A 26,500-nucleotide genomic window follows, 5' to 3' on the forward strand; every position below is an offset into this window, starting at 1 on the left:
TCTGTTCCCTGGCTTCACTAAAATGCCCCAGAAAGGCACTTAGCGACATGAAACCTACGCCCACCACACACTTCTCTGGTTTAAGCCTCATTTGTTTCACTTTAGAGACAGCACAGTGACAAGGGAATGGTATTTAAGGGGTTTCCCCCATAAGTTTTTTACTATTATCATTATTTAATGAATCACTTCATAGTAATGAACTCAAAAACACCACACCGCTTGACGACAGCAGCCACTAGACACATCCTAAGTTCTTTTTTTCCCCCAACCTAACGGGGGTTTTATCTTTCAGTATTTGTGTGGTAGATGAAGTTTAGATGAAGTTTATTGATTTCCATAGTGACTGTACAAGTTTGCACTCCCACAAGCAATGGACTAGTGCTCCCCTAAATCCACTTCCTCAACAAGCTGTCACCTGTTTGTTGATCTTAACCATTCTGATGGGTGTGAGAGATGAAATCTCAGAGTAGTTTTGATTTGCGTTTCTCTGATGGCTAAGGATGTTGAACCTTTAAGTGTTTCTCAACCATTTGTTTTCTCTAATGAAAAAAACATTAGTTCTTTATATATTTTGGGTATCAGTCTTCTATTGGATATGGAGTTGGTAAAAATCTTTTCCCATTCTTTAGTCTGCCACTTTGTCCAAAGGACAGTGTCCTTTGCCATGCAGAAGCATTTCAGTTTCATGAGTTCCAATTTATTGTTGATCTTAGTGCCTATACTAATGGTGCTCTGTTTAGAAATTCTTTTCCTATGCCAGTGAGGTCAAGGCTATTTCTCTTCTATCAGGTTCAGTATACCTGGTTTTATGTTGAGGTCTTTGATCCATTTGGGGTTGAGTTTTGGACAGGATAATAAGTATTATACTGAATAGATATGGAGAGAGTAGACAACTTTGTCTTGTTCCTGATTTTAGCAGAATTGTTTTGAGTTTCTCCCCATTTATGTTGATGTTGGCTGTCTGTTTACTACAAACTGCCTTTATTATGTTGAGGTATGTCCCTTGTATCCCTAATCTCTCCAGGACTTTTATCATGAAGGGGTGTTGAATTTTGTCAAAGGCCTTTTCTATTATCTAATGGAATGATCATGTGGTTTTTGTCTTTCAGTCTGTTTAGATGATCATTGTGCAACTAATGATGTAAGACCCCTTACTTAGCTGCTGAACCGCGCATGTATGGCCATGCAGCTGGAGGAGGCATCTGTGGTCTCTTAGAATCTGTAGAACTTCTGTCCAGGCCCTTCTGGCTTTTAGAGTCTCCACTGAGAAGTTGAAAGTAATTCTAATAGGTCTGCCTTTATATGTTAGTTGGTCTTTTTCCCTTGCAGCTTTTAATATTCTTTCTTTGATCTATATGTTTAGTATTTTGATTATTATGTGCAAGGGGACTTTCTTTTCTGGTCCAGTCTATTTGGTACTCTGTATGCTTCATGTACTTTGGTAGGCATCTCCTTCTTTAGGTTAGGGAAATTTTCTTCTATGATTTTGTTGAAAACATTTTCTATTCCTTTGACCTGGGTATTTTCTTCTTTCTTTATTCCTACTACTCTTAGATTTGGTCTTTTCATAGCATCCCAGATTTTCTGGATGTTTCGTTCCATGAGTTTTTTAGATTTAGCATTTTCTTTGACCAGTGTGTCCATTCTTCTATCATGTCTTCAATGCCTGAGATTCTCTCTTTCATCTCTTGTATCCTGTGGGTGAGGTTTATCACTGAGGTTTCTGTTCAAGTTCTTAAATGTTTCATTTCCAGATTCTTCTGCTTGAACTGTTTTTTGTTTGTTTGGTTTTGGTTTTTCTCCCATTTCCACTGTATGCTTGATTTTTCAAGGATTTCTTTAAAAGATTCACTCACTTCCTTTCTTAGGACCTCTATCATATCCACAAAGACTGTTTTAAGGTCCTTTTCTTGTGCTTCATCCATGTTGTTACACTGGGGTCTGCTGTGGTAGGGTTGCTGGGCTCTAGTGGAGACATACTGACCTAACTGTTATTGATCACAATTTTACACTGGCATTCAAGTGTCTGGGGTTAGGAAGACTGAAATTCTAGGTGCTGGCATCTGGTCTCTCTTTGTTGGGTGAGTGTCTTGTTCCTTGGTTTTTGCCACCTCCTCTGGTTGTTAGGAGGGTGTGGTGGCTGTGTGTTTCCTGTTAAGATCCTTGTGTGGAGGGGTCACAGCACTGGTGTGTGGGTTCACGAGAATCTGTGGAAAGAAGACTCAAAGGCACTTTAAGAATGCATCTAGCCTTTCTCGGCTGCAGGGGGATCCAGCCTCTAAGGACTGAAGCACTTTCCCTTCGCCCAGGGTATTTTTATTTTTCTCAATATTTACACTTTAGCAAGTTGATTTTCATAAGCTCAAAACAACCTGAAAGGAGATCCCCAAAATATAATGCCAAGTACAAATTCCTTGATTCGTCAGGTACCACTGTTTTCCGGGTTCCCTGAACCAAGTTTTGCATAGGCCTTTGTATCCTTGGGAGACTCTGAGACAAGATTCACATAGGGCAACAAGAGAAACAAAAGGTGTCAGCTACACAAAAGATGGACTAGGGCTAGATGCTGCTCTCTGGAGCCAGGCCAGGTGTAGCCCAGCAGGAACGCCACCACAGATCCTGATAGGTGTGGGCACTGGGTTTCCAGGCAAAATGTGTTTCTAGGTATTGAGAACTAACATGTAGGAATAGGGATTGACTAGGAGGGGATGCTGAGGATCCACAGATGGGAGGAAAGCAGGGTGTTCCACCAGGATCCACTTTGTTCCCTGGAAATGGGGGCAGAGAGTGCGGGGAGGCCACAGCAGAAGGTCTGCTACAGAGCTGGGGATGAGCCTGGGGAGGAGTGGAGGGAGAGGTGAAGATCTGCAGTTGACTTTCCTGCTTGGCTGGCTGGAGTGACCTGTGGGTTCCCAGGGAGTGCCTGCTGGGGTTAGGGGCTGGGACAAAGCAGTGAGTGGGTGGAGGGGAGATAGGAGAGGAAGATCTGCGTGGTCCACTAGTGATGGGGGCAGAAGGGGAAGGGAGGCCACAGGATGTGGTCTGCACCGGGGATGAGCCTGGGGGGTTGGTTTTGGAGGAACCGAGGGAGAACCAAAGAGCTGCAGTTCGCTACCTGCATCCCCAGCTGGAGTAGCCTGTTGATAAACTTTAAAAAAAAAATAGTAACAATAACAAACCAAGCACACGACTTTGACCAAACAGAATTCAGCACATCAAATAATAAAGGAAAAAAGATAGAGCTAGGTTTCACATGAAACTGTCCCAAAGTTCGTGTGCCTGGTCACCCTGGTTCACAGCACTAGCAGCAGCACCACACTGAGGAGTTAGCTGTCTGCACAGAGATAACTGCAGGTGGACAGTTCAGGGAGCAGCGCCAGGGGTCACTCAACAGAAAGACAGAGACCCCAGAAAGCCAGCCACTGAGAGAGTCCCAGAGTGCAAGCCAGCGCCCGTGGCACAGAGAACAAGGGTTCTGCCACCAAAGGTAAGGCGGCATCTTGCGGGACAGTGTCTGGACAATAAATTTGACAGCTGGTCCATCATTAAGGGACTCAGACTCAGTACCCCAAAGAAGGCTTCTCAGTTCCTCAAATTGATCTTTAATAAACCACAGATGGGGAAGGGCCTTGAAGACAAGGTGTGAGAGAAGGTGATAGTCGGGTCCAGGAGGTGCCTGCACCATATTCCATCAGCCCCAGTTGCTACAACAGTCATACTGTCCCACAGACCCTCACCCGAGGCTGGAAACAAAGGGAACTGTTTTGCTAACCTGCTTAGTTCATGGTGATTACAGTGCTTAATATTGTTTGCTGTTTAAGAGGACCTATGGCCCTGCTTTAGCTTTTTCTTACTCTTCTGTCTTTTATTACCATATATTAATTTTACAAAGTAGTGGAAACTTCTTTATATGCATATAACACATTTTGGGCATATTTACCCTCTCCTTACCCTGTCCCTCCTGCACACACACCCCAGCCATATCTCCTCCATATTTCTAACAGTCCCCTCTACTGCCATGTCTCCCTGCCTCCAAAATCCACACTTGAAAGAAAGCATGTGGCATTTGTCTTTCTGAGTCTGGTTTATTTCATCTCTCCTGATGATCTCCATTCCATCCATTTTCCTGTAAACAACATAATTTTCTCTTCATATAAAACTAGTACATTTCAGCTCGCTCTGGCATGGTGGCACATGTCTGAAATCCCAGCACTAAAGACAGAGAAGAGGATTAAGAATCCAAGGTCATCCTTAGCAACAGAGAGAGTTAGAGTCCTCCCTGAGCTGCCTGAGATCCTGTCTCAAAAAACAAGTAAATAAAAATAATGCATTTCCATTATAGAAAAAGTAAGTAATATAAAGATGTAAATAAGGGCTACATAAAATTATCCTTCTTTCTGGTTATTGCCCTTTCTCCCTCACAAAATTAGAATTAAATTATATTAATAATAATATAACTATTATTATAATTTCTCCACCCACTATAAGAGAATACAAGCTTCTGCATGCCACTAAGTAGAACTTTAATATAAACTTGTCTTACAGCGCATCATTCCATGCCTATATCATTATCTATATTGTTGAAGATTTGGGTAGTCTTTCTTACTGGCTGGACAGCGCATCATTCCACGCCTGTATCATGCTCTACATTGTTGAAGATTTGGAAGGTCTGGGAGGTTTACTAAGAACATCTCATATTGGCCCCGGCCTCACATTGGAATAAGCTTTTCTGGCAGGCACGCTCAGGATCTGTGACATCCGAGTGTGTCCTTCCCTCTAAATTCTCGATCTGTGAGGTTTTGGGCGGATGCCAGCAAATCTACTATTTGCAGTCCTGTACTTGAGGATCCTCTGGGGCTTCAGTGTCTCCCTTGTCACCTGCTGCTCTTACACAGAGAGCAACACACAGTCCAATTCTTGGCTAAAGGATCTGGCTGCGTGCAGACACTTTTGTCAAAAGGACCAGCTGTGATACCGCCCCCTCCCAGCATAAGCCTGACTGAAATATCCAGACCTGGTGGAGACAACAAAGATGCTTCCAAAACACCCTTCCAGGAGTGACACTAAGACAGTCCCGAGGAGCTGAGGTCAGTATAGCCCTGGTCTCCTACAAAGTCAAGAAAAACTAAACTGGTTTCTCAGTTGGGGGCGAGGGTGTTTCTGACCCAGCTGCGTTGGTCACTGCCTGCCCAGAGAATCGGTGTGTGGGGCTTATGCAAGAAGGAGATGGGAAATACCCAATATTAGTGTCCCAACACCCCAGAGGAGAAAAAAAATGTAACTGACAGAGATGTAATGGAACAGTCAAAAACAAATGCAACCAGTTATGGACATTGTGAAATATATCAACAGTCTTACTGGTTCAAACCACAATCTTTATTAAAATAAAAACGTTTTAAAGATATGTACTCTGATCTACTATAATAGCCCCTTTTCCATTCAAATCATCTTTCCAACATCCACCCTATAGCAAACAGATTTTTAAATGTATATGCAGATATATAATGCAAAATACACTCTTTTGGAAAATCTATAGATTCTATGCATACTGTTGAAAGAATACTTATGAAGCAATGGCTGCATTTTATGTCAGTAGGTGGAGCCTTTTCCCAGAAACCCTCCAACCCTAGAAGTGTCACCATTCTGGCTTGATGCAGCCTTCCTGCTTTTTTATGTACTGCTCTCAAGTGTGTGAACATCTACATGTAAAGTCATGCTTTGTCTAATTTTGAGCTTTATATACACACGACCATAGTGAGTGTTTTCTCCTTGGGTCCTTTCTAATGTTTCCTACATGCGTGGAAGAGACCAATGTTCACTTACATTCGAAGTGGTCCTATTATAGAATATTCCACAAGTTACTGTTCCCAAGTGTTCCCAGGTTGAGGCTATCCCAGTACAGCTGCTCAGAGAGATGCGGCTGTGGCCACCTTGGACACGAGCATCTGTTGGGTCTGTATCCAAGGATGGGTGGTGATGCTGGTACCTCAGTGTGCTTTAACTCTCCAGATGTTTATTGATCAGCTGGATGTCCTGTTTTGAGACATATATTAAAGCTCATTATTTTGTTTAATAATTTATCTTTCCCACTGCTTTATAGACGTCCTTTATGTAACTTGATTTGTAAGTCTTCTGCTGGTTATGTATATTCTAAGACTCTTTCTCTCAATTTTAATACATCAAATCCATTAATTATTTTCCTTATATTGGTTACCTTTATCTATTGTGTATAAAATCTTTATCTATGATAAAGATACTGATATATCAAGTCTTTGTTCACACTTAGCCCATATTCTCCCCCTAGGAAGAATTTTTGATGTGGCATAAATAAAAGGTAAAGTTTTATCTTTTCCACATAGAAAATATGTGCCCCTGAAGGACACTGAAGAGGCTTGTGTTTTATACACACCATTTCTCTCTATCAGGGAGAAGAGAGTGTTAGTCTTTATTTTGTCAGAGGATCCAACCTTTATCACAAAGTAAATGTCATCCGATAGCTGTGTCACCCTGACCATGCCCGGTCACGTCTGACCTCTGAAGCTGAGCATAGTTGGTCCTGGGGAATACTTGACTGAGAGACAAATCGCAGTACATGTTGTGTCAGTGTCTGACTGTGGGGGTCTAAAAAAAAAGAATGAATCCCCACAGAGTGTTCTCTGAACTCTATCCATACGCTGTGGCACACATCAGCACACACACACGCGCACACACACACACATATGAAAATAATCCTACAAAATATTTCTCAAGAACAATGAAACTACATGTCAACTTTGGGAAAACTAACTTTTTTTTTTATGTTGCCTTTCAGTTCATACACATGGAATCCCTGTGCTTAAGTCCTCTTAAATGTTCTTCGTTCAGTTTTATGATCTTCAGCAAAAAGGTATCACATATATTCTTTTAGATTTTCATTTAGTTATTAATGAATGTCCAAGCAATTAAATACTAACTTATTAATTTTTCATTTTCTAGGCTATTACTTTATATGTAAAAAATACAATTGATTTGATTTTCTATCCAGCCAAATTATTAGGCTCCTATATCAGTGATGGCAATTTAGCTGTAGATCCTTTTAGATTCTCTCTATACTTTTTGTCTACAAATGTTACAGTTTGGTTTCCTCCTTCCTGGTCTCTAAGCCTTTCACTTCTATTTCCTGTCTAACTAGCTAAAACCATTAGCATAACAAGGAAGGCAATAGATGGCAACTTGTACCCAGATATTTTTATATTGTTTTGCTCTGAAAGAAAAGGCTTTTGATGTTTCACTGTCAATTATAATTAGTGTGGAATTTTATGGAATCCAATTAAAGATATCCCTTTTTGTTCCTAGTTTACTCTTAAAAAAATTCAGTGAATGTGAATTTTAGCAAATGCTTGGGCAGTTTTTCCTTTTGTTTTTGCTTCGTGTGAACAATAATGCTTCTCTGTAATCAGTTAATTGCTACAGCAACTGATTTTCAAATGCAGGGGTAACCACACACTCCTAGGATAAACTCAACTTTCTCATGATGTAACTTTTTGATAATTGATGTGATTTGATGTGTATTGATATTCAAAAAGTAGTATTGCCCTATTAATGTTCCTTATGGTGTGGCTGTTGGCTGGACATTTAATTTAGATAGAGACTGCATCTTCTGACATACTAAGGTTTTATCTTCTTTTCTCCCTGATAAATGATATTTATAAAGCACAAGTTTCTAGTGTCCCACATGGACACACATTTTCTGTGTGGAAAAAAATAAAATATGACCATTTTAATCATACTACATTAAAAAATTCTTTCTAGGGAGAGAGAACATGAGGCCAAGTGCAAATAAGGATTTGAAAAATGTGACATGTCAATAGATAAAGATTATTATTTTCATTGGATTTGGTATTAAAGATATGTTAATCCCATAAAAGAGATGGGCTCACTAACTGCAGAAATCATGTACCAGTCTTTGGCTATTTTGATTATGGAAAGTTCATAATTCATGAGTTCAGTGCCTCTGCTCAGACACCAGTAGTTTCCTGTCTAGACTCTCACTATTCCTTCAGTTTAGGCCTGAAGAGAACTCCTGCACAGGCAGTTCTCAGGCTTTTCCCTTGTTGGGTCATTTTAAAAGCCTTATTCCTAGTTGTTTTCAGTGGGAAGGTTGACATAAAATCTTTAGTCACTGGTATAAAATGCTGGGTGCGCACCTTTATTTACATAACTGGGTGTATAATTTTCATAACTTTTTTTTTCTGTGTATACAAGCTTTTTATCCTTTTTTTTAATCCAGATAACATTTCTAAAGCAAAACAAAATGTTGAGACATCACTGAAATTAAAGTATCCCAAACACAAAGGTAACAGTGTTGGGGGTTCTCTCTTCCTTCACGCTAGCTCTCTGATACAAACAGAGAACATGGATTAGGATGGGATTAAGCTCTGCAGCTCTCAAAATAAGTGGAAAACCGTATGAGATGAGAGAGGATGCTTAACCTCCAAATCTTGTTCAAGTTAGCCTATCATGCTTCGTAGATTAGAAAGTGTGCCTGTCAGCGGCTGTTATGCAGAAGGGATACAGGATTATGGTGGTCTGCTGTGTACACTGAGTCTGATAGATATTTTTCAGTGGGTTTAATAATCCACTGTGTGACTCTGCAGTGGCCTCTTGTACCCCCACTCCCTGTTCATTATTTGACCCCACCTCTTCTGGATGTAATGTAGCGCAATAATAAACATGACTCCTTTTTTAAACTATTACCCCTGAGGCTAAGTGTAGCATGAATCTTAAAAGTTCTTATGAATAAAATCAAACCTGAGGCCAGGTATTGGGGTGAATGCTGGTAGATCAGAGAGAACAGAACAAGCCACAGCTATCTCACCTTGCCAATTCCTCAGCTGGTCCTGTTTCCTCAGACTGGAAGCTTCTGTGTCCTCATCCCAGTGGCTCTCAGCTGAGCTGCTGCTGCTAGAAGCTTGAAAGCTTAACCAGCCAAATGCTTAACCAGCCAAATGCCTAACCAGCCAAATGCCTTTAGTTTCTGGTTCTCACGCCTTATATATCTTTCTGCTTTCTACCACCACTCCCTGGGATTAAAAGCTCGATTTCTGGGATTAAAGGCGTGAGTCACCATTCTTTTTTTTTTTTTTTTTTTTTTTTTTTTTTTTTTTTTTTTTTGGTTTTTCGAGACAGGGTTTCTCTGTGTAGCTTTGCGCCTTTCCTGGGACTCAGTTGGTAGCCCAGGCTGGCCTCGAACTCACAGAGATCCGCCTGGCTCTGCCTCCCGAGTGCTGGGATTAAAGGTGTGCGCCACCACCGCCCGGCGTGAGTCACCATTCTTAGCTGTATCCTTGAACACATGGATTTCTGCCTCTGGAATGCTAGGATTAAAGGCATGTGCTACCACTGCCTAACTTCTATGTTTAATATTGTAGCTGCTCTGTCTCTGACCCCAGATAAGTTTATTAGCATGCGGAATACAATACCACAGCTAAGAATGGAAACTAGTTGACTGGTCTCTTCCACCCAATAATATGAATCCTAAGTATTTCCTAGCATAGGTCAGACAGCTCTCAGCAAGGCGACCTGCTGGGCCTCTGCAGTGTGCAGGGCTCCTGGAGAACACAGAGACCTTTGCCAGAATCGGCAAAAGGTCTTCAATTGAGTCATGATTCCACTGAGAGTGGGTTGGGACTCAGGTGACCCAAGAAAGTCAGTGTCAGAGGCTTGATCTGCCCTTTCCTTCTCCAGCAGCCCCTCCCCAACCTCAGGAGAGTGGCCATTCTCTCCACCTTGACAACTTCGAGAAAGACGTGGGAGCAGTAAGGATGAAGGCAGGCGGGCTTCATTCCTCTGTTTCCCTCTTTGACTTTTTCTTGTTGTCTTTCTTGGCCCATACCTCCCTCCACACAGCATCATTTATTCACCCTTGTCCTTGGACATTACTAAATACTTGTGAATAAAGAGTACAGAAGGGGTGGTTTTAGCTCAGGTGGTAGAGTGATTATCTATACCAGCACCTCATAAACCTGACATGGCAGTGAACTCCAGCAGTCCCAGAACTCGGGAGTAGATGCTGGAACATCAGAAGTTCAAGGTCATCCTCAACCATGTAGCCATGTTGAAGCTATCCTGAGCTATGTAAGACTCTCTCTCTCTCTCTCTCTCTCTCTCTCTCTCTCTCTCTGAATGTGTGTGTGTGTGTGTGTGTGTGTGTGTGTGTGTGTGTGTGAGAGAGAGAGAGAGAGAGAGAGAGAGAGAGAGAGAGAGAGAGAGAGAACTGATATTCTTTGAATGTCAATTGATGCTCTAACCCATAAGGAGAGGGAGCGAAGGAAGTAGCCACCAGTTTCCCTGTATTATTGAGTGTACAGTAGACTTGGGACACATTGTTCAAAGACCTCACTCTTTCCTTGGTTCCTACTTTACTGTCAGCACTAACACAACTCTGTGGGATGCCATGTTGGCTTGGACTCCCTCTTCTAGATCACTGGCAGTTGGTGTGCAAACCTCCTGGGAAGCCTTGGGTGATGAAACCTGTCACACAAGCAGGCAAGTGGGACCGTGACTTCCCAGCGCCCCCTTCCTTCCTCTCCAGAGGGGATAAAAGTCTGGCAGGGAGAAGTACAAGCAGCAACTGACTAAGCAACAAACGGTTCTGGAAAGATGCGGCCACTTCTGCTCCTGCTGGTCTTTATGCTACTCCGAGGAGATGAGGCAGGTGAGTGATCAACCGCACTTCAGAGATCTGATTCCCGCCCTGTATACTAGAACTAGACTGTTGCAGCAACCCTAACTCTGTATTATTGAGCAAGTGATTTGAACACACATTTCCTCGGTTTCCTTATCTATAAAATGTGGAAAATATTAATACTGCTTCATAGCATTGCTATGGCAGTTAAATTGATTAATGTATGAGAGAGTCTTGTTATTGTCCCTGATATATAGAAAGTACTGTATAAATATTTTCTACAAAAATTTATTCAGTAGCCCATATCAAAGTCCAGAGACAAGAACACAGCTATAAAAGTCCCATCCACCCATGTCTAGATTCCTATCTAGTCCCATGATTCCAGGAAGCAGACTCTGGGATGTGGGATGCTTCTGGATGAAGGGGGCACCAGGGAACAGAGAAAGTTCATACCTTGGGAAAGCATCTTTCCTCAATACCTGAGGACAGAGCCAGCCTTGTGTGGAACCAACATCCTTCTCCATTTGGAGAAGGAACACACAAAGGCCTGGGAAGGGGATGAGCCTCCCTTCAAGCTTGGAGTAATTCCTGTAGATCATTGGAGTCTTCTCCCTGCTCCTGATGTCCACAAAGCTCTCCTGCATCACTCCCTGCCCCCTTCCAGCCTTTCTAAAGTCACCCCGCAGGCAGGCTGCCCAGCACACAGGTAAGTGCCAGGTGCTTCCTTGCAGGAAAGATCATTGGAGGCCGAGAAGCCAGGCCCCACTCCCACCCCTACATGGCCTTTCTTCTGATCCAGAGTCCAGGAGGGCTGAGTGCTTGTGGAGGGTTTCTGGTGCGAGAAGACTTCGTCATGACAGCAGCTCACTGCTTGGGAAGGTGAGGACCAGGAGCTTCCCAGGAGGCAAAAGTTCCCAAAACGTCCTCCCCAGAGCCACCTGAAAGTATGCAATTATAATTAAGTATAATTATAATGAAAGGTTCTGCCTTTAATTCTAGAGATGAGATGGGCCTGGGAGAGGGAGGCAAGAAGCCAGGGTGATACAGAGAAAAGGGGGATGTGATCAAAAGGTACAGGAGGAAGAGGGAGAAGGCACAGGCTGGGCGCTAACTATGAACTCAGTCTACTTCTGTTCAATCTTCTGTCCCCAGTTCAGGATTCCTGGGGAACAGCAGGCAGGGGTCAGGTGCAGGGCCCTCCCTTGCCCCCCACTCTCTCCAGCTTCGGTTTTCCTGTCCTTGGGCCATTCATCTGCCCTGCTGAGTTCCTGGTTCTCATACCTACCTTTAGCCCAACTTTTCTTTTGCAGCTCCATAAACGTCACCCTGGGGGCCCACAACATCCAGAGGCAAGAAAGGACCCAACAGCACATCGCTGTGCTCAGAGCCATCCCCCATCCTGATTACAATCCGCAGATCATCCACAATGACATCATGCTGCTGCAGGTACTACCTACCTACCTGGCCTCTGGTTCTCCAGGCTTGCCGGCTCCCCCTCGGGTGTGCGTGACTTTTCTGTGTTCAGGGACTGCTGAGAAGGAAGTCGGGGCAGGGTTCCAGGGTGGTGGTGAGGACACAGGATCCCTGAATGTTGGTGGGAGACACCAGCTGAGCTGGAATGCCTACATTCCTCCTGTCAGCTGAGGAGTAGAATCCGGAGGAGTCGAGCCGTGAAGCCCGTGGCTCTGCCTATGGCCAACAACCGACTTCGGCCTGGGGATTTGTGCACAGTGGCTGGCTGGGGCCGGGTCAGCCAGCGCAGGGGAACAAATGTACTCCAGGAGGTGCAGCTAAGAGTACAGAGGGACCAAAAGTGCAGCGATCGCTTCAACTCTTACAACAGCCAGACGCAGATCTGTGTGGGAAACCCACGAGAAAGGAAGTCTGCCTTCTTGGTAAGAGTATGAACAGCTACCGGTATTTCTTGGGACAAGGGGCTCAGGGCTGACAGGATAGCAGGACCAGTCTCCATACCTTCAAGCCTGGGGACCAGACCAGAGTGGAAAGGGTTTCTCCTCTTCAGGAAGGACAGCAAGGCCCACAATTTACCTCAGTGGGGAAGGTGGAGGTACCATGACGGAGCAAGCTGGAGGCAGTAACTTTAGCCAAGCCTGAAGTCTAGCAGCTGAAAGACCCAGGGGCTTGCCTCCTAGAAGCCCATCAAATGCCCATCCCACACACACAGACAACTGAAGGAGCCCAGCAACCCATGCCTTCTCTGGGAGCCGGGCTCACAGGGCAGCGAGAGCCAGAAAGCCTAGCTTCATGTCCTTTCCCTCCTCCTCCTCTGCCCCCAGGGTGATTCTGGTGGCCCCCTGGTATGTAACAATGTGGTCCAGGGCATCGTCTCCTATGGAGACAGGAATGGCATCCCTCCAGCTGTGTTCACCAAGATCCAGAGCTTCCTTCCCTGGATAAAGAGGACAATGAGGCGCCTTGCACCACGAACATCAAGGACCTACTGACTCCCTGTCTGGGGCACAGACCAGCTCCAGGGGATTTCCATGGCCTTGATTAATGTCATATGGAGAGTGTAAACTTTGTTTATTAAATATCATCTAGTAGTGTCTTAATTTGTTGAACTCCTATGTCAAAATGCCACACAGTGGTATGCTAAACAACAGAAATTAGTTTTGCCACGTTTGAGAGGCTGAGAAGTCCAAAGTCAGAGAGCACCAGGCATTCGGTGTCTGATGAGGGGCTGCTTACGAGGACCACAGCTGTCTTCTTCCCGTGTGCTCAGGTGGTAGAAAGGGCAGGGAATTCCGTGGAGCCTCTTCAATGGGGTGACTACTCACAAGAGTTCCTCTCTCGTAACCCACCGCCTCTCATCTAACCCCTTTCAAATGGGGATGTGGTTTCAATGTGTCAGTGTTGAAGACGCATTAACCCTCATTCTCCAGTGACATGAGCCTGGGCAGAGTGAAGTTCCTCCAGAAAATGAGTGTTCTTCCCCATGACAAACAAACCCTATCATCGACCCACAGCCTGGGGCTGGAGGTGAGCTCCCTCCCTTCCTGAAGCCCCAGTCTGCCTTTCTTCCCTTCTCACTCTCCAGAACCGACTTCTCTCCCCAGGACAAGGCTTTCTCTCCCTGAAACCCACCCGTCAGTGCTGATCTATGCAGACAGATAAGCCTGATCAAAGGACAGAGTTGCAATCCCATGAAAGTCCCCATTTAATATAAGACAAATCTCAAATCCATGAAAACAATGAACTTTTAATAAGTGGTATTAGGACAACCATTGTTTTGATAGGAAAAAGATAATATTGAATCAATTCTTTACACCCCACTCAAAAAATAAACCTTAAATGCATACAAATACTAAAGATTAAACTACACAGGTACTAGGAGAGAGGAACAAACAGAACACTGGTGTGTTTAAATGAAGGCCAATGTTCATAGTCACAAGAGTAAAGGGAGAAGAAGTAAGGCAGTGTCCATCATAGACGGCAGTTCTTGTCTAAGGCAGCATCCATCACAGACAGCAGTTCTTGTCTAAGGCAGCGTCTGTTATAGACAGCAGTTCTTGTCTAAAACAACATCATACCGTCACGCTGTGTTATAGACCAGTGCTTTCATTTTCAGTGATAGCGCCGCACTTTTAGTACTCTGAAGTTATATAAAACTTCAAACAAAATATTGACTAAAAGGATAATGTTTCTATGGCTGTCTACATCAAATAAAGGATCACTGAGATCACGTAATCTGAAATCAGACTTTACACATCTTGAAGTCACTTCACAGATTCAGCTGTAAAGGTTTTCTGGTACACCAAAATGTTCGTTACACACTTGACAGTGGGATGTCTGCAATCTGAACTACTTCGGTTTCTATAGTCTGAAGTGAAATAATTACGGGAACAGATATTTTACCAAATCCAACTGGGCATACACACAAATGCTCTGGTGGATTCGATCATTGTTTTATGTGTAACTCCTATCAGAAGGTCATTTGTTTAATATTCAATATAGGCCATTTGTCAACAAAATTGTAGCCAATAGTGTCTAAGGCATCATTCATTTTGTCTGGTAACTGTATGCTCAGGGGAATTATCTATTACTTCTGGGTTCTCAGGGATGAGTCTCACTATTAAATGTTTATACTGACAAATGGAAAGAACTCTTGCCAGCAAGATTAGAAGGACTGAAAACAGTAAAAAATGTCCCCCTATTTGTCCTGTGGCATTGACTTAGAGTCCCAGAACTCTGCCCAGTCCCAGAGTCAATAATAAGGAAACCCAGGGGCAGCCCCAGCTCTTTGCATGTCCTCCTATTCCTACCAGCACTTCCAAGGCAGCTTCTCATATCTGACTTCCATTTAGAAAGGTTCCTACAACTCCCTAAGACCTTGATGTCTATTTCCCATGAGATTCTGCAGGCTCTGACCTCACCTTCAGGCGCCTTTGGTGTTTTCACATTCTTGAGCACACCACTCCATACACACATGCACATTCACATATACTCAGGACTTGAAGTCTCACTTAGGGGCCTGACCCACTAAGACAGGTAGGTCTAGGCTGTGAATTGCGTTCTTCTTATGACCAAATCCTCGTGCTCTGTTTAGCAAGCAGATCTGAAGGGCCTGAGGGACTGGGAGATCACTCTCTACACTATCACCTGTTCCCACTGTGTCTCTTACATGTCCCTGGTGAGAGTCTCAATGTCATTTTTAACTGAATGCTGTAACAGTGGTGACAGCTAGAGTATTCCTTTGATGACAGTCTACCTATATCTCAGCAAAGAGGATTCTAAGATGGATTCTAAGCAGGCTCCTGGGCATCTATCCAAGGTTTAAAACATTCGCACTACCCAGCCATTCGCCAGTCTCAATATACATCAGCCCACCCCTCTGCTAATAGTTGTGAGCCTCACTTCTGAGCCACACCCCTGCCTACTGAACATCTGTGCTTCACCTGCCTTTTGTGTAAGAGGAGGTTTGGAATGTTGTGCCCTCCCTCCTTCAAGACATAAGTGGTTGTGAGAAGCAGCCAATTTCCAGGGCAGTGCTGGCTCTGGAGATGTAGTGGTGAGCATGATGCTTAATAACCTATTATTGGGGTGATCCCAATCTGCACTCACAGATGGCTTTGTCCTCAGAGCCCCTTGTGATGAAGCTTAGGTGAAACGTCAATATGAGGAAAATGGGAAAAATAGGGGAGGGCTTTACCAGGGAGGGAAGAGAGAGGTTGATGTAGAAGAGGAGGGAGGGAAGAGAGAAAAATAATACTAAGGATGTTTGGAGAAGCCACAAGGACTGTCTTGGTTAGGTTTCTATTACTGCAGTGAAACGTCATGACCAAAAACCAAGTCAGGGAAGAAAGAGTTTATTTGGTTTACACTTCTATATTGCTGCTCATCATCAAAAGAAGTCAGGACAGGAGCTCAAACAGGGCAGGAACCTGGAAGCAGGAGCTGATGCAGAGGCCAAGGAGGGGTGCTGCTTACTGGCTTGTTCTCCATGGCTTGCTTTCTTATAGAACCCAGGACCACCAGCCCAAGGATGGCACTACCCACAATGGGCTGGGCCCTCCCCAATCAATCACTAATTAAGAAAATGCCTTACAGCCAGATCTTACAGAGGTATTTTCTCAACTGAAGTTCCCTCCTTTCATAACTTTGGTTTGTATGGCAAGTTGACATAAGCTTAGCCAGCACAAGGACCCACATTATTTTTTACTTAGATAAAATTACACATTATACATGTAAGTGTATGTGTATCCAGACACACATACAGCTTAAATGAAGTTATGTCACCTGAGCTGGCAGTACTGACCCCAAGAGCCATACACTCTTGAACAAAAACCCCAGTACCAGGCATGGGAAACCTCCTTTTGAGTCGTTGATCAGGGGAGTCCAAGAGACCCCTAAAACAACGGGGGTCATTTCTGTTGCCCTTGGTAGCCTCCCAGATCTTGAAAGTAAGTCCCTGTTGCTGAAGTCACCATGCACTTTAGACACAGGATTCAATGGATCTGGTAATAGCGGAAGCTGTCAAGGGAGGGAAGCAACCAATAGTCCTACCAACCGTGATGCCTTATGACCCACAACAAGGACCATCATAACAAGATATCCCTAAAGGTGCGACAGTGGCACTTATATCCCGGAAGTAACCGTCTAATTAGATTTAAAGCCTGTTCAACAGAAGAAAAGCCGTGCTTGGTACTGGAAATCTAACCAACTACTTGGAGCTAGGGAGGTCATTATGCATTTATACAATGTAACAATAGTAATTAAAGAAAGGCTTTGGATCTGGGGAATTGGCTCAGTAGTTAGCGTGCTTACTGCTCTTCCAAAGGACCTGAGTTTGGTTTCCAGCACCCACATCAGGCAATTCACAACTGCCTGTAACTGGGGATCCTATGCTGGCTTCCATCCCCCACACACGTGACACACATAAACGTAAATAAAAATAAATATTTAATAAGAAGGGAAAAAACAGACTATGAATATGACAGGGAGTGCATAAAAGGGGTTGGGGAGAGGGAAAGGGAAGGGGGAAGTGTAGATGAATTTCTAAATGGTCTTATTAAATAAAAAACATGGAGCCAAATATAGGAGTGAAAGCCTTAGATCAGGGAAATAGGGAAAGTCACCAGCCAAACTTACCCCACCAATTCTGCAGCTTCCAAATGGCACAACTTCCTGTCTACCTAGGCTTTATATGCCTTGCTTTTCTGCCCTCTCATTGGCTCTCTTAGCCCAGCTACCTCACTTCCTCTTCCTACATAGCTCTGTCATTTTTTTTGTCTGTCTGCACAGACCTCCAGGTCTCTATGGTTGGTACTGGGATTAAAGGCGTGTGTTACCACGCTTGGCTCTGTTCCCTAGTGTGGCCTTGAACACACAGAGGTCCTGCCTGCTAAGTGATAGGATGAAGGGTATATGCTGCCTGACTTCTTTGTTTACTTATAATGGCTTTCCCCCTGATCTCCAGGCAAGCTTTATTTATCAAAGCACAAATAAAATATCACCATATTTCAGCACAATTAAAATATCACCACAGAGAAGTGATGTGATTATATCATAATTTTAAAAATTAAAGTCACTACAAAGGTAAGAATATTCAATTCTAATATAAATATCACAACTTTCATTGTAGCACCTATATTCTACTGGTATCATTTCACATGACCATAGAAAACAGTATAAAAATGACTGGAGTTCACAGAACCTTGCTGATGGTCATGGTCCATGGATCAAACTAAGAAGTGCCCCAGATAACAGAGGGAAGAAAGAGATTAACACATAAATACCCATGTCCATGGGTCTTAAATGTGAAATATTCCACCCATGGGTGAAATTATTTCCAGAAATAAAACTATCCCTTTAAAAAAAAGAAGAAGAATTACGGACCCAAAGTGATACACAGATGTAAGTCCCAGGCAAGAGTGATCATCAGAGACCTCAGCAAGTTCACTACAGAACCTGGGCTGCCTTGTCCACGCTGCCAAAGCAGGGCCCCTCTACTAGAAAAGTTCGCTTCTGACTACCATTTTTCTTCCAAATCTGTATCTGTGTGGCCACCCAGGCCCCTCTGGTATGTCCTGGAGAGGATATTGCACATGAGACCATGTGGTCTCACATCCTTCCTCTGAGCTGCTTATCTCCAGGAGTGGCAGGATTCAAGCTGCCTGGTTCTGTGTAGGAATCTATTGTGACTCTCTACATTTGAACTACTAAAAGAGACAGAGAAAAAGAAGATGGCCGTGACTGATACAGGGCACAGTCCCTGGTGTTGTGGAACATTATGAGTGGGAGTGAAGCCCAGGAGACACAGCAGGGGTGACTTGAACAGTTGAAGGAAACATCTCCATCAAGAATAAAAGTTCAAGGACCATCTTGATGGTATAGGTAACTGAGCCAAGTGAAGAATGACTGAAGTCCAGATCTAGGTGGCATGTCTCCCAGAACGGTTAAAATCATCTTCATTCTTATAGTCCACCACAATTATTTCAGCATGTCTTCAAAAATGTAAGAGCCTTTGGGACCCAGACTTCCTTCCACTCTGATTGGTGTCGTCTTCTCCCTTCATCAAAGGAACTTCTCTGTCCTGGAGACCACTCCAGGAAACCACAGCCAATCGACACAGACAGTTGTGGAGCCCAGTTCAAGTGGATACATCTACGACACACTCCTGCACCTAAGGATCGGGGGACATTCCAGAAGAGAAGCCAGAAAGACTGTTAAGAGTCAGAGGGTCAGGGAGTTAGCTGTGGGACCGTGTCGCCTAGTAACAGCAGAAGCTACACCACAAAACTTCACCACCATGACTGTGAGAACGAGGATGAGACCAGTGAACACGCCAAAATGGGCAAGGAAAAACCCATGAGGCCTCAACCCTACACAAAGAGCTATAGGCGACTGAGGAGAGCTGGGAGTGGGGGAGGTGGCCGTCCCTAGGGAAGAGCACATCAATCGGTTGTCCAGTGCTGAGTTGTCCAAATGGTCAGTCCTGAGACACACATACAAGCAACATTATACAGACTCAGCAGTTATATTTAAAAACATATATGCGTATACAAATATATATAAAGATAATAACAATTAGGGTTTTTTTTTAGGCCATGAATTTGAAGGAGAGCAGGGAGAGGTATATAGGAGAGTTAGGAGACAGAAAAGGGAAGGGAGAAATATTGTAATAAAATTAAAATCTAAAAAAATTTAAATATCAAAAACAAATAACCTATGGATACATTATGACCAGGTATGGCATTTTACGGAACCATTTCAACAATGACAAATGTAAGTGTTTCTCGTGAAGACTAATTCTGTTACAAGCAGCATCAACAGGACCAGTCACTATTTTAGAAGTAGTTACATCTGGGCAGAAAACAAACCTAGCTCAAGCTGGCCTCCTATATTCCGGGCATAATCACACTTACGGCCACCTTGCCTAAGGACAAACAGCCATGAAACTCCCGAGTGTAGAGACCACCAAGCCCAGGACCCACACAAGAGCAGAGAGAAGAGGGATAGTGACTCTTTAGTTCTGGGTCACTCAGGGGCCTGAGGTATCTTCAGGAGACCAAGTTCCTAGGCCCAGTCCCTGGCCATAGGAACCAATGTGAAGGCAGATGCCAGCTTCCAAGTTTCTAGTCCCACTAGGCAGACTGGCTGTCCTTACTGCAGGACGGCTGTCATAGTCACCATCCTCTCAGGATCACTGTCTTCCCCACACCTAGCTCCTCCTCTCCAGTTCTTCAGCTGCCATCTTCACGTGCTTGCTAGTCCATTCATTTCCCAGGATCCTCTCCTGTGGGAATCCACCTTAAGATGGGAACTCCTGTCACAGCCTCAAGCAAACCCGTGAGGAGGATGCAGTCCTCAGACACATGAGCAGCTCAGCAGACACTCAAGCCTTTGAGTGTGGTTCCTGGAAGCCATGCAGCAAATCCCTCAACTGCATGGACCATTGTGCTTGCAGTGGTGGGTTCTATAGAAGAGAGGAGGAAGGAAGGTCCAGGTGGGTCAACAGCATCACCTTAACTGGGGATGTTTACTCCTTGGAGACAAGAACAGAAGACAGTGCAAGACCTCAGGCTTTTCTCAGATGAGTCTAATGACATCCGTTTGTCACTTTAAAAACTGTAATTCTCAGGTTTTTCTTCCAAAACAACCAAAACTGTGGTAACCCAGACTCCTGTAGTCTTTCTCAAAGCAGTCAGAGATGCAATCAAACTCCCTCCTGGAAGATTCCTCCTGGTGGTTCAGATCAGAAAGATTAATTCAGGAAAGCTTTTCTTTCATCACCTGGGCCCCTCCCCAGCTCTCACTCTGGTTTTAACACTTTCTTCATTTTCAAGGCCTCAACATAGTCCTGATCTATCTAAAGCAGTCTGGTTAGTAAATAAACTATGACCAGGAGGTAGCATCATGCTCAGGATTCTGGTGTCTGTGCAACAGTCTCTCACAGATCAACAGAGACACAAATAGAATCAGAAAGGAGCAACAGGTCAGCATTATCTTATAGGTTCAGTGTTTCCATACAGAAAGCTGAAAAATGACTAAGATGAACGTAGCTGATAACTGTATAAGGCTGTGGGTCTACACAACGCCATTGAACTTGACTAGTGAAAACAACTAAAATTATCAAACTTGTGTTCTTACCTTTTGCAACAATGGCAATCATTTGATTTTAAAGAATCTGTGAGAACATAAGAAGACCAAGTCTTAATGGAATAAGATGTTGCCTAGAGAAGGTGGGTGGCACCATCCCCTGTTCAGATAAAGTATTGATGAGGCTTCCTTTCCCCTGGATCTTTCCATTTCCAGCCCAGGAAGAAGGTTCCAAGCGTAGCTGCTATCACATCCTGGCAGGGTCCCCAGTCTACCTTGTTCGTCTGTGATCCTAATACAGAAACAGAAGTTGTGGGTGACAGGGACCCAGAAGCACTGTCTAAAGAGAGGGCTGGGCAATAAAGGAGAGGGTGGGCTAAGGTGTAAGTGGAAAGGGCTGCATGGCCCAGATACTTGTCCGGATTCATTCCACTACGATCATGAGAGGACTCAATGACTATTTTCCATAAACGTGAGACATTCACATCATTGTTTTCATGCATTGATCCTGGCCTGTTTGTAACTAGCTTCTGGACCTCTCACTCACATACAGACACTATTCTATCAAAATGTGGGCCTTTCCCTTCTTTCAACTCACAAAGTAATAAGGCAACTAAACATTCATCAGTGAAATCCTAACACCAGCAAAAACACTTAACTCACCACAAAGTGTCCAATCTACTGCACATATTCCCAGTCCCCTGGTCTAAAAAAGCTGTCAGCTCTGAGAAGGGCCACAGGGAGCAGGAGAGACACTCACAGTGTGGCTGCTTGACAATGTGACCTGGTCACAAGTAGCTATGAGATAATGGGGCTCTGAGCCAAGTGTGAGGCAGAAGGCTAGCCCAAGAGACTGCCCCAATCACTCAAAAGTCGTTTAACTGCCAGAAAAATGTGATGGCACTATCAAGATGTAAGAAATCAGAAATGAACATTGTGGCAGAGCAGGACCAGATGATTCTAAATGATAATCAGCTGCTGCAGGGGTAACATAATCCAGCATCTTTCATTTGCTATATGTATAACCTCATAGATTTTGTTTTAGCAGATATATGATACCACACAGATATTTAATAATTGTTCCAAATTCAGAGAAATTGTTCATCATTTGCAAATGGGACATATGAAGATAGAACTGAATTAACAGGGAATTTAACAAGAAATTAAGAAGTAATTTACTTCACAAAAGTAAATTAACAAGACAGAAATACTACCTTTCATATCCTTTGGGAGGAGAATGAAGATGACAATGTATTTGACTATTCCAGCTTTGCTGTGACAGATGCCAAGTCAGCAGAAGGACGGCATGCAGCTTACATCAGAGGTCTCCTGTGTCTGTACTAAATGACTAAAATGTCCAGAAAAGCAGTCTCAAATGTCAGGTGGACTGAAGAAGAAATGCACTCGAGTTTTATATTAAAAGCACATGCACATACAAAATGCAAGAGGAGCTAGAGCTTGTTCCTCAGCAGAGACAGAGAGAGAGAGAGAGGAACTGGTTCCTCAGCAGAGGCAGAGAGCAAACAGGGAATACCTTTGCCTCCATCACCTTCTTCCCTGGGGAGACCAGATTGCCTTGACAGTGTGGAAAGAGTAATGCAGACTCTGGGCAGGAACAGCACAGCTCTGTTTCTGCTCTTCATCTCTAGCTTCTGCCACTAACTCCTTTGCTAATGAAATATTTTAAACCTTTGAAATGTCTTTATAGACTGGCATGGGACCCTGAATGTTGGTCTGTCAAGTCCGTTCTACTGGCTTCCCTACTCTGTCATTTCCTCACCTCCTCACAGTGTCAACATCACACTAATCTTCATCCTAAGTTCTTACCCCACAGATATCCCCCAATAGAGTTCAAAGCTCTTGAGATGTTAATAGGTGACCCAGCATTTTCCAAGGGTATAGTCTTAGAAGGGTATTGTCTTTTTAGAATCATAAAAAAAAAAACAGTCCTTGTGCTCTTGAAAAAATATAAGCTACTCATAGATAATATTAGGGAATATAGACATGTTACTTTTAAAGAAGATAAATACATGATCACAAACTCAAGCACAGAGGCATCATATTGAAATTCCCTCATCACTGACATGAGAAGGGGAATACCTCTCTCTGCTTGATGTGGAAAGCCCCAGGAGGCACTTCATTCCTTCTCAGAGTCCAGCATTCCTCTGGGAATGTGGTCATGCCCACCAGCAACTGACTGACAAAGTGCTTCCTGTACATTCACCACACAGATGCAGCAAGAACTCAGATCTTAAATTTCACACAGGAAATAGTGGCCACTGACCCTGGCCCTCTTTCCACACCTAATGGTTTAAAAGTTGTGAGGCATAGACAGGTGACAATTGAGAACTGGTCAGACCCCTGAAGAAGATGTTCCTGCTCCTGCTTCTCCTGGTGGCTGTCCTGCCAGTCAGCACAGAAGGAGGTAAGCAGCCATTCCCTTCTCTAGAGTCTGAAATGTGTCACCAGGGACACTTCCATAATGCCCCAGTCAGGCTGTGTCTAAGGTCTGCTCCTCACTCGGTTCACCTGAGAATTTTGCTGAGCCCCAGCTCCAGGACTGGATAAAGAGGGCTCTGAAATCACCAGGAAATACTTGTAATGTTACCTGGTGAGTGAGATCTCAGTCTTCTAACAGCGAGGAATTACAAAAACATCCTGGGACCCTAGTGGAAAGATGCAGTTGAAAATGAGGGCTGAAAGTTCCACTTGGCCAGCTTTATCCCATGACTGTAATCAGGATTTGAGACTCGAAGAACTGTCTATTCTGGTCTCAAGACTTCAATTCTTCCTTGTCTCTGTTCTTCTGAGCCATACAGGTCTCCATGACAGATCCCCACAATCTAACAGAGCCAGCAAAGTGTGGCTTCATCCCTGCTCCACAGCTTGATGGGAACAGGCTGACACTGGATCCTCCCACCCATCACCCATCTCACTAGGATCCCAACTCCTCTGTGTTATTCCTTCTAAGTGCTGAAGGTTATTTCAATGTCCTAGGAAGACAATCCTATGCTGAAGTTCTGACTACATTAAAAACCCTCCTCCCAGCTACTGGCATAGGGCAATGAGGGCTTCTCATGGTTAAGACAATCTTGTTGTTTCTAAGTTGTACACTGTGTATCATGAATCAGAATGGAAAAAAGGCAGCCAGGGTTTTCTAACCCAATAGACCATCATGTTTACTTCAGGCACAGCCCAGTGCTTAAGTGAGCAGGACTCCAGATAGAGCATAAGACAGAGAAGTAACTGTAGTTGTTTGGATGTATTCTAGATTTTCTGAACAATGTATGCTGAATTCTTCCTTAATGTGAACATAAGCTTGAATTTGATTCAGGGAAAAGTCTCGACTCCATCATTACTACAAAAAGAAATTGAAAACTACTGGAAAAGTGACATCATGACACAAGGTGGGGTTAAAAACTAAAGAAGCCAGGGCCCCTTTTTAAGTGTGTGACAGTCTCTACAAAACACTCTTCTCCATCCATGTCAACTCCACAGACTCTCCTAGCATGAAATGTCCCTTATGGCAGCAACCAAGTGTGGTGAACAGTTTCAAAATGCACAGAGGTATTCAGAACAAATACTCTCTTTCAGGAAAAATACTTTGGGGTACAGAGGCCAAACCCCACTCCAGGCCCTACATGGCATTCATAAATTTTTATGACAGCAAATCACACCTATGGCGATGTGGTGGTTTCCTGGTGAGAGAAGACATCGTAATGACAGCCGCTCACTGTAATGGAAGGTGAGGAGAAGCAACTGGGTCTTTGTTGTCTAAAATTGACCAAATAACAGATATGGGCTGTTTCTAAAAATAGACCAAGGGTCCAGATCAACCTCAACTTATTTCATTTGACCTAGACTGTTACAGGCCACAGGACTGGGGTATCAGTGAAGGATTTGAGAAACTGGGGAGGTTTCTGAAGACCTAGGACACAACTTTTCCATGAATTTCTGGCTACTTGACTCAGCCAAGCTCTGACTTAGGCTAAGCCTTAAACCTGCATTCCCGAGACTGATTCTTTGCTCCTATGTTTACTTCATCCATTTTATTTTCAAGGAATATAACTGTAACCTTGGGTGCTCATGATATCAACAAACAGGAAAACAGGCAGCACATCTTGGTTGTTAAATCCGTCCCTCACAAGTACTTTAACCGAAAAACACTGGTCAATGACATCATGTTACTAAAGGTACCAATTTACTGATTATTTTTGGTGCACTCCACAGATTACTAGTGTATCAGTCCAGTGTTCTCCCCTGAGTGGCTATCTATTGGTCCCAGGACCATAGAATGGGGCTTTTGGAGGCTTTACAAGTGGGGAAGGTACAGGGAACCCCATCTATGGCTTAAATTTGCTGAGAGTGCCAGACCTGAACTCTTATTTTCCATCTTTCTGACCAGCTGAAACACAAAGCTCGACTCAATAATGTTGTGCAGAAAATTGACCTTCCAAGGAGCCAGGACTGGGTGAAACCTGGGCAGGTGTGCACAGTGGCAGGCTGGGGAAAACTGGCCAATGGTAGTCTGTCTAACACACTTCAGGAAGTAAAACTAGAAGTTCAAAAAAGTCAGACATGCCTTAAAATGTCCAAAGACTACAACAACTCCATCCAGATCTGTGTGGGAAATCCCAAGGAGAAGAAGGCTACTGCTGGGGTAAGGACATGACCATCTTCAAATGTTTGCCCAGAAACAGGGCCATACTGCACACACACAGCCAGGCTTTCTCCCTCTGTTCAACTGCTGCTAGTCTAGAGTTTATGTAGGGGTCAACCTATAGGGATCTAGCATTTTCCCTGAGCCAATCTTCTGTCCTTTCACCATGGGAAAATAGGAGAGCTGGAGTCCAGTGAAACTGAAGGACACAGCCAGGCAAGGACACTCCAGTTAGTGACTGACAGGGTTCATCAACCTCCATCCCATCAGGACCAAGGGTGATGGTGGCACTTAGCCTTTCCATCTGAAAACTCAGGGCTTACTGGGTACACAGAAGAATGGGCAGAAAACCAGTCTGGCAAGAGGTGATAATATTTACTAAGATTTCCCATTTTTCCATCCACAGGGAGATTCAGGGGGACCCTTTGTGTGTCACAATGTGGCCCAGGGCATTGTCAATCGTAAATTTAATACCATAAAACCTCCTCGGGCATTCACTAGAATCTCTAGCTTTCTACGTTGGATTCAAGAAAAAATGAAACTGCTTCAACAACCCTAGAAGACAAGCTCTGTGTCTAGGGTATTCTCCAACATCCTGGGGTACAGCTACCTGAATCTTAATAAAGAAATCTGTCTTCACAAAAAAGCTGACATTAGTCTCTTCCAAGAAAGCACATCTTTAACAATTTTGTTCACCAGCTTCTTCTTCACCCTCCCCTCATCTCATGTTCGCTATCTCCAAATACTTCTCACTAAGCCTGCTCATACCTATGCACTGACTGCATCCAAACAGCACTTCTATAGACCAGTACTGTCAGTCCTGGAGACAATAAATACACTACCATCTGACAAGGATGCCTGCTTCCTTTCCAAATTCTTCTCCAAATTTCACAGACTACAAAGGGAAGGAAAGATCAAAAGTCCTTACCTCCCACTCTACCCATTCTTCTAAGGAATATCTATGGTCCTAGGAAGTCCACTGCTCTCTCAGGCTCCTCCCAGGTCTGCTGGTCCAGCACCCCAAGGTCTCTCTCCCCAGCTGTCCTCTCATCTCAGAACTGCATCCACCACTCTTTACTTTGCCCTAAAGGACTCAGGAGATGACACATGACAGC

General features: G+C 43.9%; 2 protein-coding genes across 2 annotated transcripts; both read left to right on the forward strand.

The window, feature by feature from the left end:
• The first annotated feature begins 10,641 nt into the window (after positions 1-10,641).
• LOC128107945 (cathepsin G-like) lies at positions 10,642-13,131 on the forward strand. The gene is made up of 5 exons (XM_052734277.1): positions 10,642-10,696; positions 11,398-11,545; positions 11,977-12,112; positions 12,307-12,561; positions 12,964-13,131. The coding sequence occupies exons 1-5, from the start codon at positions 10,642-10,644 to the stop codon at positions 13,129-13,131; spliced, it is 762 nt and encodes a 253-aa protein (XP_052590237.1).
• Positions 13,132-23,095: 9,964 nt separating this feature from the next.
• On the forward strand, positions 23,096-25,944 carry LOC128107946 (granzyme-like protein 2). The gene is made up of 5 exons (XM_052734278.1): positions 23,096-23,150; positions 24,320-24,470; positions 24,786-24,918; positions 25,131-25,385; positions 25,792-25,944. The coding sequence occupies exons 1-5, from the start codon at positions 23,096-23,098 to the stop codon at positions 25,942-25,944; spliced, it is 747 nt and encodes a 248-aa protein (XP_052590238.1).
• The last annotated feature ends 556 nt before the right edge of the window (positions 25,945-26,500 follow it).

The sequence above is a fragment of the Peromyscus californicus genome, unplaced genomic scaffold (genome assembly GCF_007827085.1).
Source record: "Peromyscus californicus insignis strain IS unplaced genomic scaffold, ASM782708v3 Scaffold_12__1_contigs__length_115047231, whole genome shotgun sequence".
Lineage (NCBI taxonomy): Eukaryota > Metazoa > Chordata > Mammalia > Rodentia > Cricetidae > Peromyscus > Peromyscus californicus.